Genomic DNA, 17,973 nt, shown 5'->3' on the forward strand with positions numbered 1-17,973 from the left:
TTAATAAACCTAAAAACTCCAAATTGAGGAACATCCTACAAAATAATGGGTTAGTATTCTTAGAAAACGTCATGGGTTTGAAAGACTGAAGAGCTGTCCTAGATTGGAGGACACTAATTAAACATGACAACTGAATGCCACTCAGAATCATGGATTTGATCTTGGACCAGAAAACAGACATTTGGGGAAAATTGGAAACGTTTGTATAAGGTCTGTGGATTACCTGATAGTTAATTTACTAGTTTTGATCATTGTGCTGTAGTTATATTGGGGGAAGATGAGTGAAAGCTATATGGAGATTATTTGTACTGTTTGCAATTTTTTTAAAGTATGGAATTATTTCAAAGTGAAACTTAGAATTTTTTAAAACTTGAAAAACGTTTGACTTTTTAACATTCAGACTAAAACAGATACCTCAGAAAAACCAAAGAATCAATTGTGGCTTGAGTCTTCTACTTCTGATATTGTCAGAGATGATATTCTGCTGCTTAAAAATGAAATTCAAGTTTTACAACAACAAAATCAGGTGATTAAGAATATTTTTTATATTTTATAAGAATTTTTATTTCCTCATTAAATACAGAAAATGTAATAGAGTTTTTGCAAATAAAGAGGCAATGTGAGTTAGTAGACAAGTATATTAGTAGGTGATTCTGAGTTCCAGTGATTTCCCTTTGCTAGTGAACTATTGGTTAGTAGTTTCATGGGAAGGTAAGTTAGTGTAGTTCCAGTTCTCTGTCTCTCTGGTAGCATGGCTGACAGAGATATTCTTTCCTCCTTAGCCAGCTCTTGACCCAGAAGTAAAACTTTGCTTATTTAGATGGTTGCTGAAGATTATTGAGCTCTGAGACTTATTTTAAGGCATTAGCTAGCCAATACTTCTCTGGTTAAATATTTTCATTTTATGTATTTCAAAGTCAATACAAAATTTAAACATTTAGTCCTGTCAGAAAGCTACCTGTCTAGTAAATGAATCTATGTTCTTATCAAAGTGCGAAGAGACTTTTCCTTTTGCAGAATTGTAAAAATAATGTCAAATATTGTTATAGAGGAGAGAGAAAGCACAGAAAATATTTAAAAATGAGATAAAACTAATCAGTGAAAATGATGTTTATTTTCTCTAAGTACTAAGTATATTCTTTTGTGTCTAGGAACTTAAAGAAACTGAAGAAAAACTGAGAAATACAAATCAAGACTTATGTAATCAAATGAGACAAATGGTACAAGATTTTGACCATGATAAACGAGAAGCTGTGGATAGGTAAGGTCTATATAGATGCCTGACGACTGTCTCCTGGGTACCTTTCCCCTCTAAGTCCCTGCCCTTCCTTGTGACAAAAAGATTCAAAATGATTGAGTGAATTCTACCCTGTTGAGATCTTGGATTGGCAGAGATGAGTCCCTGGCTTCTCAAATTAGAATTTGGAACACATTTTCCATAGAAACAGTGTTATGTAGTGGGTTGGGTTCTATAGTATCATTGAAACTGTAGTTCACTGAAATATTATAGCTTAATATTTTTTTTAAAGACTCGTCTGGGAAACTATTCTTTATAAAGAAAAAAGTCTGTGAGAGGGAATATGTCTTCCAAATACCAAATCATAAACTTGGAAACAGACTTCTGGAACATAACTTACTTGTGAGTTGGGGACTGCTAGTATTTATGTTTAATATAAATTTTGGAACCACACCCTCAATTACTGTCATTAATTTATTATAAACAGAAGTCCTCAACGTAGATGACTATCTCTGTTTGAAGGACTGGGGCATTCTCACATCCAAGTTTCTAATTGTTCTCTAGAAACATTTGAAGAAAGAAAATTTTGAAGATTCTCATAAGATTGTTGGTTATTAATTAATTATTACCACTTTCGGTTGGGGAAAAGTAATCTGACCTCAATTATAATTTGCATTAGAGGGATGAGGTGAGGAGGAAGGAAGGAAGCCAATTCATTTTGGTGTTTGTAGTGAGACTGGGCATTGCCTTTGATTCCGCTCTGTTTCCAGGTGTGAGAGGACTTACCAGCAGCACCACGAAGCCATGAAAACTCAAATACGTGAAAGCCTATTAGCAAAGCATGCTTTGGAGAAGCAGCAGCTCTTTGAGGCTTATGAGAGAACTCATTTGCAACTGAGGTGAGAATAAAGAGTTTAGCTGCCTTTTAAGCTGTAGAGACTACATTCCTCTATTCCATAATTTAGAGGAAAATCGTTTGTTACGCAGCTCCTGTATTTTTTTGTGGTTAAATCATTTAGTTGCTGGTTTTGTGTATCTAAGGTCTGAGTTGGATAAGGTGAATAAGGAGATGACTGCTGTGCAGGAATGTTACCTAGAAGTATGCAGAGAGAAAGATCATCTAGAATCGACTCTCAGGAAGACCACTGAAAAGGAGCAACAGACTCAGGAGAAGGTACAGTACAAGTTTATGTTGTACCGACATCCTTTCACTTTTCAAGCCTCAGTATTATCATTTAAACGAATGCATTTGTTCTAGAGAAGTGAATGGCAAAAGTATTCATAGGTTCTCTTGACTTTTGGCTGTATCACACTCATATAGCTCACAAATAAAGTACAGTAAATACTGAAATGATTATTAAAACCTTAGTGTACAATGGCATATAGATAGGAGAAAGTGATTTTTTTTTTTCTTGCAGATTTATTCTAAAGGGCAAAAAAAAAAAAAAAAAAAATCAGTGTCACTTTAAATCTGAAAATCACAGATCCTTGTTTTCAGTGTTGACTGCTCCGGAAACCCTATGTAGTCCTGTGAGCGCCGCACGGAGCATTCCTTCAGAGCCCTTTTTTTCGGATCCATTTCTTTCTCAATACCTCATTGTCATTTTATTCTTCTGGGGAGAAGAGTGGGAATTTGAATGTTGGTTTTGTGATAGGGAGAGTGGTGATACGGAGGATATGGACAGCAAGGTCAGCATCTTCGTATGACCTCCTTCAGGGAAGCTGGAGGGGCTAGAGTAGATTCTCCAACTCTGCCTGATTCTTCTGAGTCACCCTGGGTGAGTGTCCAGGAGTAAAATCACATGTAAACAGTCACACCTCCTCTTTTCTTCCCTGTCCTGGCCCAGAGCCTTCACAGGCTTCACACTTTGGACCAGCGACAAACCACAGTTTGAAAGCTATCTGCCTCAAGATTAGAAAATATTTTTAAATGCGTAAATAAATGTTCTATACAGAGCTTTTTGAATGAGTTATGTTAAAGCAAGCTATTACTACCACACACTTATAAAGAATAGTAAAGAGCAGGTGAGAAATTCAGTTCATTCAATATGTTGATTATTATTGAATAGATTAATGTGGTGAAAAACGTGCCATGTATACATATCATCCTGTGGAAAAAGAACTTCTGAAGGGAGCTGTTTTAGGTAGAGATGGCAGTGTAAAAGTGAGAAAGGATCTTATATTACCTAGAAATTGAGGACTTAGCTTTCAGTAATGTTTTAAAAATTAAAATAGGGAAATCACTAGTGTGATTCTTTTATATGTATAAAAATTGGCAAGAACATAAGAGGAATTTTCTCAAAGAGGTCATTTCAGGAATATTTTCTGATATGTTTAATAGAATCAATTTGACTATAAAATTTGATCTCATATAATGGGTCAGTTACAATTAATATCTGCTACTGACTGATATTTTGGCTCATGAGTGTTTGTACCCAAGTCCAAGAAGAAAAGTTAAACTACTATTTGGTCCTTCAAAAAAACCAAACTTAGGGGTTAAATGTTGCACATGTATCCCAAAACTTAAAAGTATAATTAAAAAAACTTTAAATTGTTATACAGTAAAATTGACTTCGTCCCACCACTGGGTGTATAGTTCCATAAACCTTTAGCACTTTTATAGGTTTATCAGGATACAGAACAGTTTTATCACCCTAAAACGCTCTCTTTTGCTGTCCTTTTGTGGTTACACTACTCCCCCAAGCCCACCCCTCACTTAAAGGGCCAGTGTACTTAAAACATTAGAAGTTTAATTTCTTCCCTCTCTGAGAATTCATTAGTTTTTTACTATAGAATTATATAAGCCCTTAGTAGTATAAGCCAGTCAGAACTAAATATCTTTATATTTAGGAGACTATCTAATCTTCTCACATTCTTCAGAGGTAGGCAAAAATATACCTTTTTTTTTTTTCTTTTTTTAAAGGAAATGTTTCACATACACGATGGGAGAATCTTATTAAACTCTAGAACAAGTGAGGACACTTTTGGGGTAGCTCTTCTTTGCAGGACATAAGCCATTTTACTGCAGTTTAGCTTTAGGTAGGGGACTTAACCTGGATACAGAATATATGAGTCAGGTAACAATAAGAGTTAAAGGGTGTTTTTTTATGTTTCACGCACTGTTTTCCGAAACACTTGCTAAGTCAGGTTGCAGGTTAAATAGGAGCTCAATTCTAAGTTTTAAAGCTTTTATTAGCACACAGAACTTTCCTCACATGTTAACCTGGCTCATTGAGAGAAAGGGGGAAAAAGTCATATACACAGAATCCTTCAGTTTGGGGAGTAATCAGTGAAGCCTATGAATTTGCAGATAAGGCAAAGATGGTCAGCCTTCCCATTCATGATGCCATTTCTATACACATTGAGGCTTATTTATACAGTTGTAATATGAGTTAGGTAGGTGCATTTTAGAAGTTAGAGGGATTTTTTTGCTATCCAAGCAATGCACAACAAGTTCATATGTTTTAACTTGGAGACTGTTGGTGTTGTAGAGAGATATTTATTTGAATTTTGTTTAAAGAGACAGCTATTGGAGGAAAGAGAAGAATATGTAAGCAAACTGCAGGTGGAACTTGAAAAAAAGTACCAAGATACACTTATGATGGAAAAGAGCAAGTGGCTGAAAGATCAAGAAACTGATATTAAACAGCAAGTTGAAAATGAAGTGATCTTAGCCAAAGCACATTGGGATAAGGAACAGAAAGAGGTGTGGATTAAAATTTCTTTCTGGTCACCACATTTTTTTAAATGTAGTACTAACTTCAGAAGACAGTTCTTCCTGAACAGATACATAAGTTTTATTTGCCAGGCACTTACATAGTCACCCATTTTACCTTTCGGAATTGAGCTATTAGCAGTTACCACACCAGTTTTATTTTTAGAAATTTAGCCACCTTTTGACTTTTCGACCCAACTCAGGATATAACAAGTTTTATGGGCACTTCTTTGATTCCTCGAAATGAAACCATGATCTGATTTCATATTGTGGAATGATTATAACTCTAGACTAATATTTATAACAAACAATAAATAAGCCATATCATGGATTAGAAACAAAGAAGTAATGGGCAGTCTTAGAAGCACATAATTTGTTACCTCTATTACTTAAATAGCAAATGAGATTAGGAAATGCTAATAGTTCCCTAGAAAGTTAGGGAACAAAATATGATCCTAAAAGCTTATTTAGAAATGAAAACAAAAAAAAATTCTCAAGCTTATTTAAACTAGATTTTTTTTTTCTTCCTTTTTTGAGACGGAGCCTTGCTCTGTCTCCAGGCTGGAGTGCAGTGGTGTGATCTCGGCTCACTGCAACCTCCGCCTCCCGGGTTTAAGTGATTCTCCTGCCTCAGCATCCTAAGTAGCTGGGATTACAGGCAAGTGCCACCACGCCCAGCTAATTTTTATATTTTTAGTAGAGATGGGGTTTCACCATGTTGGCCAGGCTGGTCTTGAACTCCTGACCTCAGGTGATCCACCCGCCACGGCCTCCCAAAATGCTGGGATTACAGGCATGAGCCACTGCACCTGGCCTCAACTAGATTCTTCTGTCTACAAAATGGCTCTTAATTGCTGGTAGCCAGGGAAACAGTTGGAGATACCCAGGTGCTGAACAGAAAAAGGGAAAACCAAATTGTGCTGTTTCATAGTTTAAAACTGTTTTAGCTCCACCTCGCTGTACTGTTAAAGTGGAAAAATCATTAAGATGTTCTTCCAATAATACTGCCTCCCTTTTGAATGTAGTCTATTTAGTAAAATTTAACATTATAACAAACAAGATTCTAACGTGTTCAAGTGAGTAAAACTATTTTTTAGATTGTTCAGGTTTTGGTTCGTTAATTAGATTTACTCAGTCCTTTGTGGAGAGCATGGTGTTGATGGCAAAACACATTAACTGTAATTTTTTTTTTTTTAAATCCTGCTGTCTTTGTAGTGGCAATATGAAAGATTCCAGAGGTTGCATATTGAGAGCAAGATCTCCTGACTTTACACAACATACTTAAATCTTTCATGTGATTTTTGTCATATAGTTAAGTTCAAAGAGTAACTTTCAAGTTTTACTTGAGAGTGTATTTTAATTGACTAAATTTCTAAACCCTTTATAATTACTACAACAATATCTAGATGGTTTTCAAACACAGCTGTGATTGCTTTTCTGGCTAGCCTTTAATTCTAGTTTTTAACTTATTTGAAAATTTTTTTTCTCCTATGATTTTTCTTCTGAAAACAGATCAAAGAAAAACTCATTCAACAGCTTGAAAAGGAGTGGCAGTCTAAGCTGGATCAAACTGTAAAGGCAATGAAAAAGAAGACCTCAGATCGTGGCAGCCAAACTGACCAAGTAACCACCAGTGATGTTATTTCCAAGAAAGAGATGGCAATCATGATAGAAGAGCAGAAGTGCATAATCCAGCAACACTTAGAACAAGAGAAGGACATAGCCATCAAGGGGGCTATGAAGAAACTGGAAATTGAATTGGAACTCAAGCATTGTGAAAATATCGCCAAACAGGTAAAAGGCAGGTTTATTCTAGTAAATTTTTTGGAACTGCCTGTCACTTAATGAAAGCACATAAAATGCTATCATTGAACTCGTTCATAACTTTATACTTCTAAGATTTTGTGCATTTCTAGGATAGAAAACCTGTCATGTTCCTAAATTTTTCTTCATACTATTTCTGTCATAAAGCCGTCACCCCTCGGTTTTTCTGTATATTCTTTCAGTTTACAAAGTATTTGCTCCTTTGAGATTAGTCCAAGCATTAAGATGCCTGAGGTTAAAGAGGGTGCTTTTACATCTGAATGAATCACAGTTTAATTATGTATCTTTCATATCTAATTTTATGGAAAATATTCCACTAAGGTGGTTATAGATAAGTAAACCTAAGCACATAAGGTATTTAACAACATTTGTATTGAGACTTGATGCAGTTGGATCTGCAGGCCTGCCCTTAAATGGAACTTTGTCTATCATTCCCATTAGCCGCCCCAAAGTGGTGCCAATACCTTTCCTTTGAAGCACTCACAAAACTAGCTTGTAACTGACACAGTTACTTGATTTGAAAGAAATACCATACTGAGAAAAGTACAGCCTATTATAACAGAATAAAGATGAGTTATCTGTTATATCTCTCTTACCTATTACAGTGATTCTCAAAATTTTTGGTCCCAGGACTCCTTCACAATTTAAAAAATTGGGGACTCTAAAGGGCTTCTGTTTATGTGGGTTATATTTACACTTTTGGAAAATAAACCTGAGAAATTTTTAAAAAACAAGGCTACCCAAGCACACATTCCACTGGCTGTCAGAACAATGACATGATCACAGCATGCAGCTTTTGGAGAACGGTGCTGTTTATGCATGAGAGAACAGCAATAAAACAGATAGTGTCTTAATATTATTTTGGAAAAAGTTTTAACCTCACAGACTACCTGGCTGGGTTTCTAGCCTCAAGAGTTCCCTGGACTTTGATACATCTGTTATGTATTTATCATTTTAATTTTATTACTTATTATAAACTCTTAAACAAGATAGGGCTCAATGTAAAGGTTTTGAAAATACACTCTGCTTTTGATAAATATTTGAAATTCTGCTTATTTGTTACATTGTTCTACATGATTTTACAGGGCACCCTTAAAGTCTGGAAATACAGGCAAATATATGTAATGGTACCAGGGATATCTTCAGTTAGTTTACCGAAATGTTTACTGAAGGGGGTTTCAAAAGAGTTAAGAAAAGGTTCCACAGACAAAAAGTTGAGTTTAAACGTGCTGCTTTGGTATTTATGAAATCATTAATCTTAAAGCAAATAGCGTAATATAGCAGAAAGGAAATGTTTCATAATAACTTTTTAAGTAGATAAATTTCTACAGGAGCTTTGTCTTTTCCCCATTTCTTAACTCCTTGGAATTTGTACATAGATAGAGTTTACACATTGACATATTTAGCACTTTAATGATACATACAGTCTCTTATATCAACCCTGCTTTTGTGTGTATGTACGTATATATACATATATCTGCATATCTATGTGTATTTTAAAATAAAGGAATAAGGTAAAATTATTTAACATAATCTTCTGGTAACTGGTGGCAGATTTGTAACCAGATCACCCTCATAATTAATCAAGTCTTAATTTTTTGCCTTCAGAGGTATCACCCTCATTCTTTAGTATAAACTCATTCTCGACAGTAGGAAAGTTCACAGGTATAGGGCTCTAAACCGTATCAGTTTACATGTGCATGCACATGTGTAGAGCATGAGGAGTGAGGAAGGTGGTGGGTGTAGTGATTAGACAGCAGTTGGCACCCAGCAGGCCTTCTCCTTTTTCCCAGGATAAAGAGGAGTTGTTGGAAATGGTAATTGGTACTTCGTATGACACTTTCTAAGGTAGTACTGGTCATCAAACATTCACAGATTCCCACTTCTTGTGTGGCATTTGTGTGGGATGCTATGGGAGGTTTACAACAAAAGGATTAGAGTCCACTGTTTGGGATGGGTAGGGTACTTGAAGTCAGTTTAACTTTATTATGTAGTGATATACAGTATAAAATACTGAAATCATAACTGCTCTTTGAAAATGGGGTCTTTTTGAAATTTTATACTCCATTTTACCTCTTTCTTTTGCAATGTCCTACAGGTAGAAATAGCTGTGCAAAATGCTCGTCAGCGATGGCTGGGAGAACTACCTGAGCTTGCAGAGTATCAAGCACTTGTGAGGGCAGAACAGAAAAAGTGGGAAGAACAACATGAGGTCTCTGTGAACAAAAGGGTAAGAGCTCTTCTGCAAAGAAACTTCAGGAGGCCATCTTGCCTGACCCCTTCTCTTACCTCAGTCCTTGGAATTTGTACCTACTCATAGAATTGTTGAAGGGTTAAACATGTTGATACATGTTAAGCGGTAGCTCAAAGCCTAGCAAGTGTTCTTGTCATCATCAAGTTGTTCTTAGAGAAAGAATGTATCTACCTATGAGGATAACTTAGAAATTATTTAATAACTCCCATTCTATCTTGCCCTATCTTTAGATGAAATTGAGAACAGGTGTATATTTGTTCATTATCAGCTATACAATATCCTTTCACATGCTTAAAGATTGTTTTCTCTGTTGTGTCAGTAGTCTTATAACATTCTTGTTGGTAAATAGCCAGTTCTCCTTTCCAGAAATGTCATGTTTCTTGACCGGAAGATAAAGATATTATAACTATGTGTACTCTTGCAACTTAATTACCGGTTTAAACCAATTCTAATCAAAATGCCAACAAACTGAATGTATTTGAAGTTGACAAAATAATTCTATAAAATGTTTTTGGAAAAACAAAAGGACTAGAAATTTTTTTAATGTTCTGGAAAAATTATAGTCAAGCCCTAACACGTAATGGAATATATTGGAAAGCAACAACTCAGACTGTACTGAGTCACAAAAATAGAATTCATTTTAATTCAGTGCAATACAGATTTCAGAGGTAGACCCTACTATAAATAAAAGCTTAATAAATTGTTTTAAAACAAGGGAATGAGGAATTATTTCATAATAGTCTTACGATAGCCAGGTAACACTTTGGAAAAATTAAGTTTACCCATTGTGTATCACAATAAACTCTAGGTTAATGAAGGAATTAAACATTTTTAAATATAAGTGTAGAAAAATTAAAAGAAAATTGAAGATTTCAGATCTGTACCATAATAACAACTCAATTTCGAGGCAACATATCTAATAGCAAAGATAAAATAATAGATTGAAATATGTTTTCTTTTTGTAGTAAAAAAGTAAAATTAAGGGGATAATAAAGATAAGGAAAATGGATCAAACGTGAGAAATTATTCTCTATACTTTTTAGTATGTCTGAAATATTTTAAAAGGAAATTTAAGAGAGAGAGAGAGACGAAACAATATGATTGTGAGGATATGTGTCTCAGAGCTCAGAAGTCAAGTAGAATAGTAAAGTAAAGTAAAATATAGAAAATAAAACAGGCCAAGAGATCTTTTCATAAGAACATAGAAGGCTGTATGTTTGTGAATGCAGACATATAGAAATGAGAGAAAATGTTTTTGTTGCTTCCCAAACTTCAGCAGGCCTGAGAATCACTTGCAGGGTTTGTTAAAGCATAGCTACCTGGGCTTTCCTCCTAGAGATAATGATATAGTAGGTCTGGAGGGTGTCCTGGGAATTTGCCCTTTTTTTTTGAGATCGAGTCTCACTGTGTTTCCCAGGCTGGAGTGCAGTGGCGCAATCTCAGCTCACTGCAACCTCCACCTCCTGGGTTCAAGCGATTCTCCTGCCTCTGCCTCCCAAGTAGCTGGGATTACAGGTGCCTGCTACCTCTCCCAGCTAATTTTTGTATTTTTAGTAGAGATGAGATTTCACCATGTTGGCCAGGCTGGTCTTGAACTCCTGATCTCAGATGATCTTGCCTACCTCGGCCTCCCAAAGTGCTGGGATTACAGGTGGGAGTCACCACAACTGGCTGGAATTTGCATTTCTAACAGGCTCCCAGCTGGTCTTTGGACTACACTTGGATGTAAGTAGCACTATTCCAGATAATTATATCAGTCACAAAAAATAATGTCAACATGTTGTGCATCTTTCCTCCAAACCAAAAGAGGTCCAGAAAAGGCCAGTTCCATAGCATTGGCTATAGAGTTATTTTAAGATTAGAGTGATTAGTTGAGATCTGTGACAGTGTGAAGCCAGTTTCTAGAATTCAGAAGTAGTTAAGTTGGTTCAGTGGTTCCCGAACTTTGCTGCACATTGGAATAACTTGAGGATCTTTAAAAAATACTGTTGCCTGGCCCCTACCCTTAAATTTTGTTTTCTATGGGCCCTGGCCTGGGCATCAGAAGTTTTAAAAGCTCCTCAGGTGATTCTAATGTGCAGCAAAGTTTGGGAACCAGTGAGTTGATGAATGCTGTCAAATTCTCTTTGTAGAATTTCACATGAGAAAATGCACATTTTGGTAAGGTTGGGCAGGTCATACAAATTCTGTGGAATCCATCACCTCTGTCCGAGTCACCTGAGAATGACTTCCAGGCAATCATTGCAACATGACCTGTTTTCTCTAAAAACACTATTTAAACATGTTTCACATCACTACCGAATTATTCTGCTGGTAGCAAAGGAATTTTGCAGTGAATTCTTTTGTAAAGCTCACCTTAGATACTGGGTTCCTTTAGCAGAAAATTTATTTAGTAGATACTCTATCCCATCATCCCAGCCATATATATATAGTATTGATTAATGGTAACCACCATTGTCTAGGCCAAACCTTTGGAGATGCCCAATTCTGTCTTTTGACACTATTGTGTCCTTGTGCCTTCTTAGAATTCAGTTAGAAATTCAGTCAGGAATATTAAAAGTGAAAGGGACTCAAGGTCATTATCTACTCTACTCCTTTATATGGGTGGAGATGTTAGTGCTAAAGAGATTAAGTGACTTTTCCAAGGCCATGCATTCAAAAATAATTACTACATAACATTTATTGAGTCCTTATCATCTGCCAGGCTCTGGGCTAAGTACTTTAAATGGATTATGTCCTTATGTCATTTAATCCTAAAGGATGCTATCAAATTGGCATTGTAATTATCCCCATTTTATAGATGAGGAAATTGAGGCTCAAAGAAGTTGAGGAATGGGACTTTAGTTCCACAGCTGGTAAGTTAATTCCAGCAGATTCTGTTCTGTTAAGCACCTGTGCTAGGCTTCCTCTGCAAATTGGTGTCAGGATTGGAGCTTAGGTTTTTTGATTTCCCTATTATTTTTTGGTTAGGTACTATCTGTTGTTTTCTGTGATCCACTAGTTCTATTATTCTGTCATACAAACAAATTAGACTAATGAAAAATGACTTTTTCTGTTTGGTATTGTCCTTTAATGAACTGTTCTAGCCACTAAAAGTGCATTAAAATACAGTTACACTTATCAGCAAGTAATTATGCAGGCGTGTGCTATATTCCTAAGTAATAGTAAAAAGTCCTTATGAGTCCGTTTTTGCTTTAGTTAAAAGATAATTTGTTGGAGGCATAGATAGAATTTGAGAGTTTATCTGTATCAAAAAAACGAACATGAAATTTTTTCTCACATTAGTTTTGGCTAGTTATATAATTATATGTGTGAGTGTTTATGTGTCTATACATACACATAAGCACATATTTATGTATATATTTTGACCAGTTTAAGTATAGTGTCAGTATTACTGTTTCTAGAATCATGTCTTATCTGAAATCGCATTTCCTTTTAATTTTGATTTTAAATTTCTTAGCTTCAGAGGTTAAACCAAATAGTTTCTTTAATTTTTTTGCAAAGGAGGAGAATCATAAAGACCTTTAAAATGCATGTTGTTATGTTCTTTAGATATCATTTGCTGTTTCTGAAGCTAAAGAGAAATGGAAGAGTGAGCTTGAAAATATGAAGAAAAATATACTTCCTGGAACGGAATTGGAAGAGAAGATTCATTCTCTTCAGAGGGAACTCGAATTAAAGAACGAAGAAGTCCCTGTGGTCATCAGGGCTGAGTTAGCTAAGGCTCGGAGTGAGTGGAACAAAGAAAAGCAAGAAGAAATCCGCAGAATCCAAGAACAAAATGAGCAAGATTACCGGCAGTTTTTGGATGATCACCGAAATAAAATTAATGAGGTGCTTGCGGCAGCTAAAGAAGACTTTATGAAACAAAAAACTGAACTGCTTCTTCAGAAGGAGACAGAATTACAAACATGTCTAGACCAGGGTCGTAGAGAATGGACTATGCAGGAAGCCAAGCGGATCCAACTGGAAATCTATCAGTATGAGGAAGACATCCTGACTGTACTTGGGGTTCTTTTAAGGGATACCCAAAAGGAGCACGTCAGTGATTCTGAGGACAAGCAGCTTTTGGAAATCATGTCGACTTGTTCTTCAAAATGGATGTCTGTGCAATATTTTGAAAAACTAAAGGGCTGCATACAGAAAGCATTTCAAGATACACTTCCTCTGCTTGTGGAAAATGCTGACCCACAATGGGAAAAGGTATGTTCCTGAGAACGAGAGGAGGTACTGAACACCAAGAATGACTATAGAAGTTGTATGTAGTGTTTTTTCCTTTTTTCATTTTAAAGTTTAGTAGATGTAAGTCTTATGTTTTTGTCAGTGGTTTAAAAAACTACTCTGTAGCGAATCCAAAGGTTTGCATGTTTTGTTGCCAAAAAACTTTACTACTTCGTAGTGTCACAAATACAAGAAAGCTTTTAGCCTCTAAATGTCTTTTTCCTAAAGAATATTTAGGACAAATACCTAATGCCTGCAGGGCTTAAAACCTAGATAACAGGTTGATAGGTGCAGCAAACCACCATGGCACATGTATACCTATGTAATAAACCTGCACGTTCAGTACATGTATTCCAGAACTTAAAATAAAATAAAGAATATATGCTATTCTTTCTAAGGGCATGAAATTTCAGAAACTGAATAATTTTTATTCAAAATTCTGTTTTCTGGGCCTGACCACTTCATGAAATATGCATCATAAGAGTTTCTTAAAAGCTTGTGAAGAGTTTGGAAGCCTATTTATTGCCCACAATAAATGTATGTCTCATTTAGGCAAAAAATGCCAACCAAGTACAAAGAGTATTGATGTTGAAACAAGCAAATAAATATGGCTCACTCGCATAAAACTCTGAAGCCCAGTTTCTGGATGTACTATATATGTGCATATAGAATTAATTATATTCTTTTAGTTATCTAAGTACTCTCTGAGACCAGCTTTTAATTTGTATGAAAGATTCAGTGAAACCAAAGTCTTGCTACCTTATGATCAAAGCAATTAGGTATGCATGAAAGATCCAGAATGATATTCTGAGCATGGTGATTAGCCAATTTCAACATTTGGAATTAGAGGCAGGAAAAAAATGCCAGTAGTATAAGATTTGTCTGATAGAGTTGAAACTTAAGAGTTAAGTTCCATCAAGATATTGTGATTAAAGAGTTTCAAGGCCAGGATTGAGCATTTGGTATTAACACCTACTTGAGAGAGTTATAAACTAGAAGTACTAATCTTGAGTTTCAGTTCCATATTCGATGATAACTAGGTTATTATATTGGGCAATCACATAGTTGCTCACTGGAAAAATAAAATACAAATCCCTGGCCTAATTCCTTGGGTTTGGGTAGGCTATGCATGGCTCAGCTTAGCCTTTCTGGGCCCTGCATTTGAAACAGTATAAAATTTTAGAGCCAGAAGGGACCTGAAAGATCAGCTCACTCCATCCTACTTCATCCCAGTTGATATTTTTATCCTTGACCTCACAGAGATGTTGCTACTGAGTAGTTGCCTTCAATGTAAAAATTGCTGGGCAAGATCACTTCCCACGAATACTGCTTAACACTTAATTGAGATTTTTTTTGGAGAAAATAATTAAAATAAGAACTTGGAGATAACTTAATTAAAATAAAATTATAGCAGATTTGGAGATGAGAAATAATGGGAAAATCATGTCTACATGCTTTCGTTTGCTTTCCTGAATAGGCAGTCTCTCTTACAAAAATCAAGAAACTATGACACCTTTCTCCTACCATTAATATATACGTACAAAATCAACCCTGGAGTCTTTTTACAGGGCTTATAATTGTGCAAGCAGTGTAAGATCATCTGTGTGATTTAATGAGGCTCGTGAGTCTATGGAGACAGAATCACATAATCTGGCTAAGAATTTAGATGTTTACAGCTTTTGTTGGGTGGGTCAGTTTCCATTCCTGAGAAAAGGATGGCTTTGAAATGCCTAATCTGGAATTTGTCATAGAAGTAATACTTGACCTTCTGCCGTTTTCGAGCTATCTTCACTCAGGACCTTGAGATAAAGCTGTGATTATAAAGCAGTGATTTTAAATTTGTTACATAGGTGCTGTAAATGTGAGGAACTGTAATTTATAATTTATTAAATCTCTAGTTTTTAAAATTGTTCATGGAAATTAAAACAAAAAATGGTTTATTAATATATAAAAACAAGTCCTCATTAAAATAACTGAGACAATCAAAAGTTTTTTTAATGGAGAGGACGCAATGAGTGAAAAATACAGTTTTCAAGAAAATGAATGCCTTATCAAAATATATTAATACGGTAGTTCATAACAGATAAAGCAAATATCAAATGGAACAAAATTTTCAAGCAAACTTAAGGATGTGTGTTGTCTCTTTTACCATCAAAGTCAAGTTAAAACTAAGACAAACAGGTTGCTGCTTTTCTCCCTTTTCTGTCATCTTGACTTTTCTTCCCCACCTTTGAGTAAAAACTGGAAGCACTGACTGCATTTTGGTTCAGCTTTTCTTATTCCTTTTGGCGTCAAACCCATAGCTTCTTGATTACCTCTTCTTTATAATTGCTAACCTCTGCTTCTGTTGGACATTGTAAGTAGATTTTCTGACAGTCAGTTAAATGGTTTCTCATAATCAAAATCAAGGCTTCTAGAATCAGGCATATATAATCTGTTTTAAATAATCAACAAGACTACTTTATCAGTACCACCTATTCTGTTCCTTTCTGATTTAGTAGTCATCTTAAATCTAAAAACATTGCCATAAAAATCCATTGATATGACTGAGCGTGGCGGCTCACACATGTAATCCCAGTACTTTGGGGGGCTGAGGTGGGCGGATCATGAGGGCTGAGGCAGGAGAATCACTTGAACCGGGAGGTGGAGGTGGAGGTTGCAGTAAGCCAAAATTGTGCCAATGCCCTTCAGCCTGGGCAACAGAGCAAGACTCTGTCTCAAAACAAAAACCAAAAATGAAAAATCCATTGATTTAATAGCTGTATTGCCGTGACAAGGACTGGAACATAAAAAGCATTCAGTAAATATTAGTGAAGAAATGGTCTTGTGCAAGATGTTTAATTTAGCTAAACCTCGGTTTCTGTCCTTAACTTTGGCATTCAGCTGGCCTTCCTTACAAAATTACTGTGTATGTTAAAGTATTTAGAAGCATATGAAGTACTGTATAAATTTAAAATAAATTTTTGCTGTTATTTTCAATTCATGGGAGGCAGAGGGTTAGCATTATACTTGCTAATTAAGTTGTTCCTTGCTGTAGTAAAAATGTTCTAGATTTTAAAGAACAATTCTGATTTTATATTGTCTTTCATGTAGTTTAATCACGTAAACCATTAAAAAATCTCAAATTCACATATATAATGTGCAAACCATATCTTCTGTCTGTCTCATAGCCGCCTACCAGTCGCCTGTCAGACTGTTCTAATTTGGAAAGTTTCATAGGAGGCTAGTTCCTAGCACAGTGACAGTACTCATGTAACACTCTAAGAAAAATATTGGCGATAGATAGTTCAGGCAAGATTTTTTTCAGGAAGTGTTTTCTCTTTGTATTTTTAACATTAGCATTTTAAATATAAAATTGTATAAAGATTTTTACTAAGCATTAACTTTGAAGAAAATTTATTTCAGAGAAATATGGCGGAGCTCTCTAAGGATTCTGCCAGCCGGAGCACTGGCCAAGGAGTCCCTGGACCTGCTGCTGGACACCATGCTCAGCCCTTGGCCTTACAAGAAACAGAAGCAGAAGCTGGTAATTGGATTTTGTTCCCACCAGTCTTTGTAGCATCCATAATCACCCTTCTGAAGGGTTGCTTTGAGGATAAAAGGAGATCATAGATGTGAACAAATGTGTAATACTCCTCTGACTTAATGTCTCCTCTTCCTAGATTTCATTTTGTGTGTAGAGAAGAAGGTTGATTTAGGCCCTCTTCTTCTATTTGTGGTTTTCCCTCCATTCACAAGTGATTCGTGTTACAAGGAGAGTCATGAGAGTTTTAATAGAGTAGTCATGTTTTTATTCCCTGAAATCAAGGATTTGACATAAGAGAATTGCCAAGTAATAGAGACTTTTTCATTCAAATTACTGAAACTAATTTCAATCACTTTTTAATGGAAATCTTTCTGAAATGTATTAGATGATTTTTAATTGATTTGTGAGTTTTTCTGAGGGCATGGGCAGTGTTTTTAATCTCTTCCTTTCCAACATATGGCAGAGTGATGAATTAATAGTTTAACTTTTCCTTAATGACTTAGACTCTTCATCATGACAAAAGAATTATTGTACTGTACTAAGCCCCTTGTATTCAGAGCTTACTGAGGAGTATAGGACTTATATTCCCTATTCATGGAGATTTCTGAGCTAGAAATTTGCAAATCCTTTATTAGCTCCCATCCCTTTTAGCCTATTGACCCTTTGCAGCCTGCTCCTTTCCTCCCCACACAAACACACAACAGCCTCTCTCTGCTACTTATTTGCTGTTTCCGTTATAACCTGGAAAAGAACTAATAATTGCCAGCACCAATCATACCTACTAAGTGAATAACCTCAGTTTCCACACATTTCTAATTCAGTAGGCAGTGTTACCAGAATCTTAGAGAATCTCTGTCTATACCATCTCTGCCTTTCTCATTGTTCACAAACCCTTTTCCCCTACTTCTAGGTATTAGGTGGCTGAGAATATCTTATTGCCAATTCAGTGGATAATATTACCTTAATTTGTATTTTGCATCGTACTTTTTATTTTACATCCTATTTGGAATAGCCTGAGAATTCTATTTAAAGCTGTGAAATGGGTAGAAACAAGTTTTGGATGTTATTTAGCTTTAGGAAGTCCTATAAATATAAAAGGAATTAGTTTTGGCCAAAGACAAATCAGACTATAAAAATATTTTTCTTTAGTCTTTTTTCCCTTAAAAACAAACACTTTAACAAATTAATTAGAAAGG

General features: G+C 35.6%; 1 protein-coding gene across 11 annotated transcripts in view; it reads left to right on the forward strand.

The window, feature by feature from the left end:
- Positions 1-17,973, forward strand: part of LOC105490676 (centrosomal protein 152) — a 122,007-nt gene that overhangs the window by 43,170 nt on the left and 60,864 nt on the right. For 8 of the 11 annotated variants that reach the window (XR_011606063.1, XM_071066886.1, XM_071066883.1 and 5 more), the window contains 9 exons: positions 401-526; positions 1,152-1,261; positions 2,008-2,136; positions 2,279-2,411; positions 4,758-4,943; positions 6,465-6,746; positions 8,875-9,006; positions 12,583-13,233; positions 16,657-16,777. Coding sequence is in view for 10 of the 11 variants with exons in the window: in XM_071066886.1 (XP_070922987.1) it covers positions 401-526; positions 1,152-1,261; positions 2,008-2,136; positions 2,279-2,411; positions 4,758-4,943; positions 6,465-6,746; positions 8,875-9,006; positions 12,583-13,233; positions 16,657-16,777 (1,870 nt within the window). In the remaining variant the exon portion in view is untranslated. The remainder of the gene's footprint in view (positions 1-400; positions 527-1,151; positions 1,262-2,007; positions 2,137-2,278; positions 2,412-4,757; positions 4,944-6,464; positions 6,747-8,874; positions 9,007-12,582; positions 13,234-16,656; positions 16,778-17,973) is intronic. The other 3 variants (XM_071066890.1, XM_071066891.1, XM_071066885.1) reach the window with 2 other exon arrangements.

The sequence above is a fragment of the Macaca nemestrina genome, chromosome 7 (assembly GCF_043159975.1).
Source record: "Macaca nemestrina isolate mMacNem1 chromosome 7, mMacNem.hap1, whole genome shotgun sequence".
In the NCBI taxonomy this organism is placed as follows: Eukaryota; Metazoa; Chordata; class Mammalia; order Primates; family Cercopithecidae; genus Macaca; species Macaca nemestrina.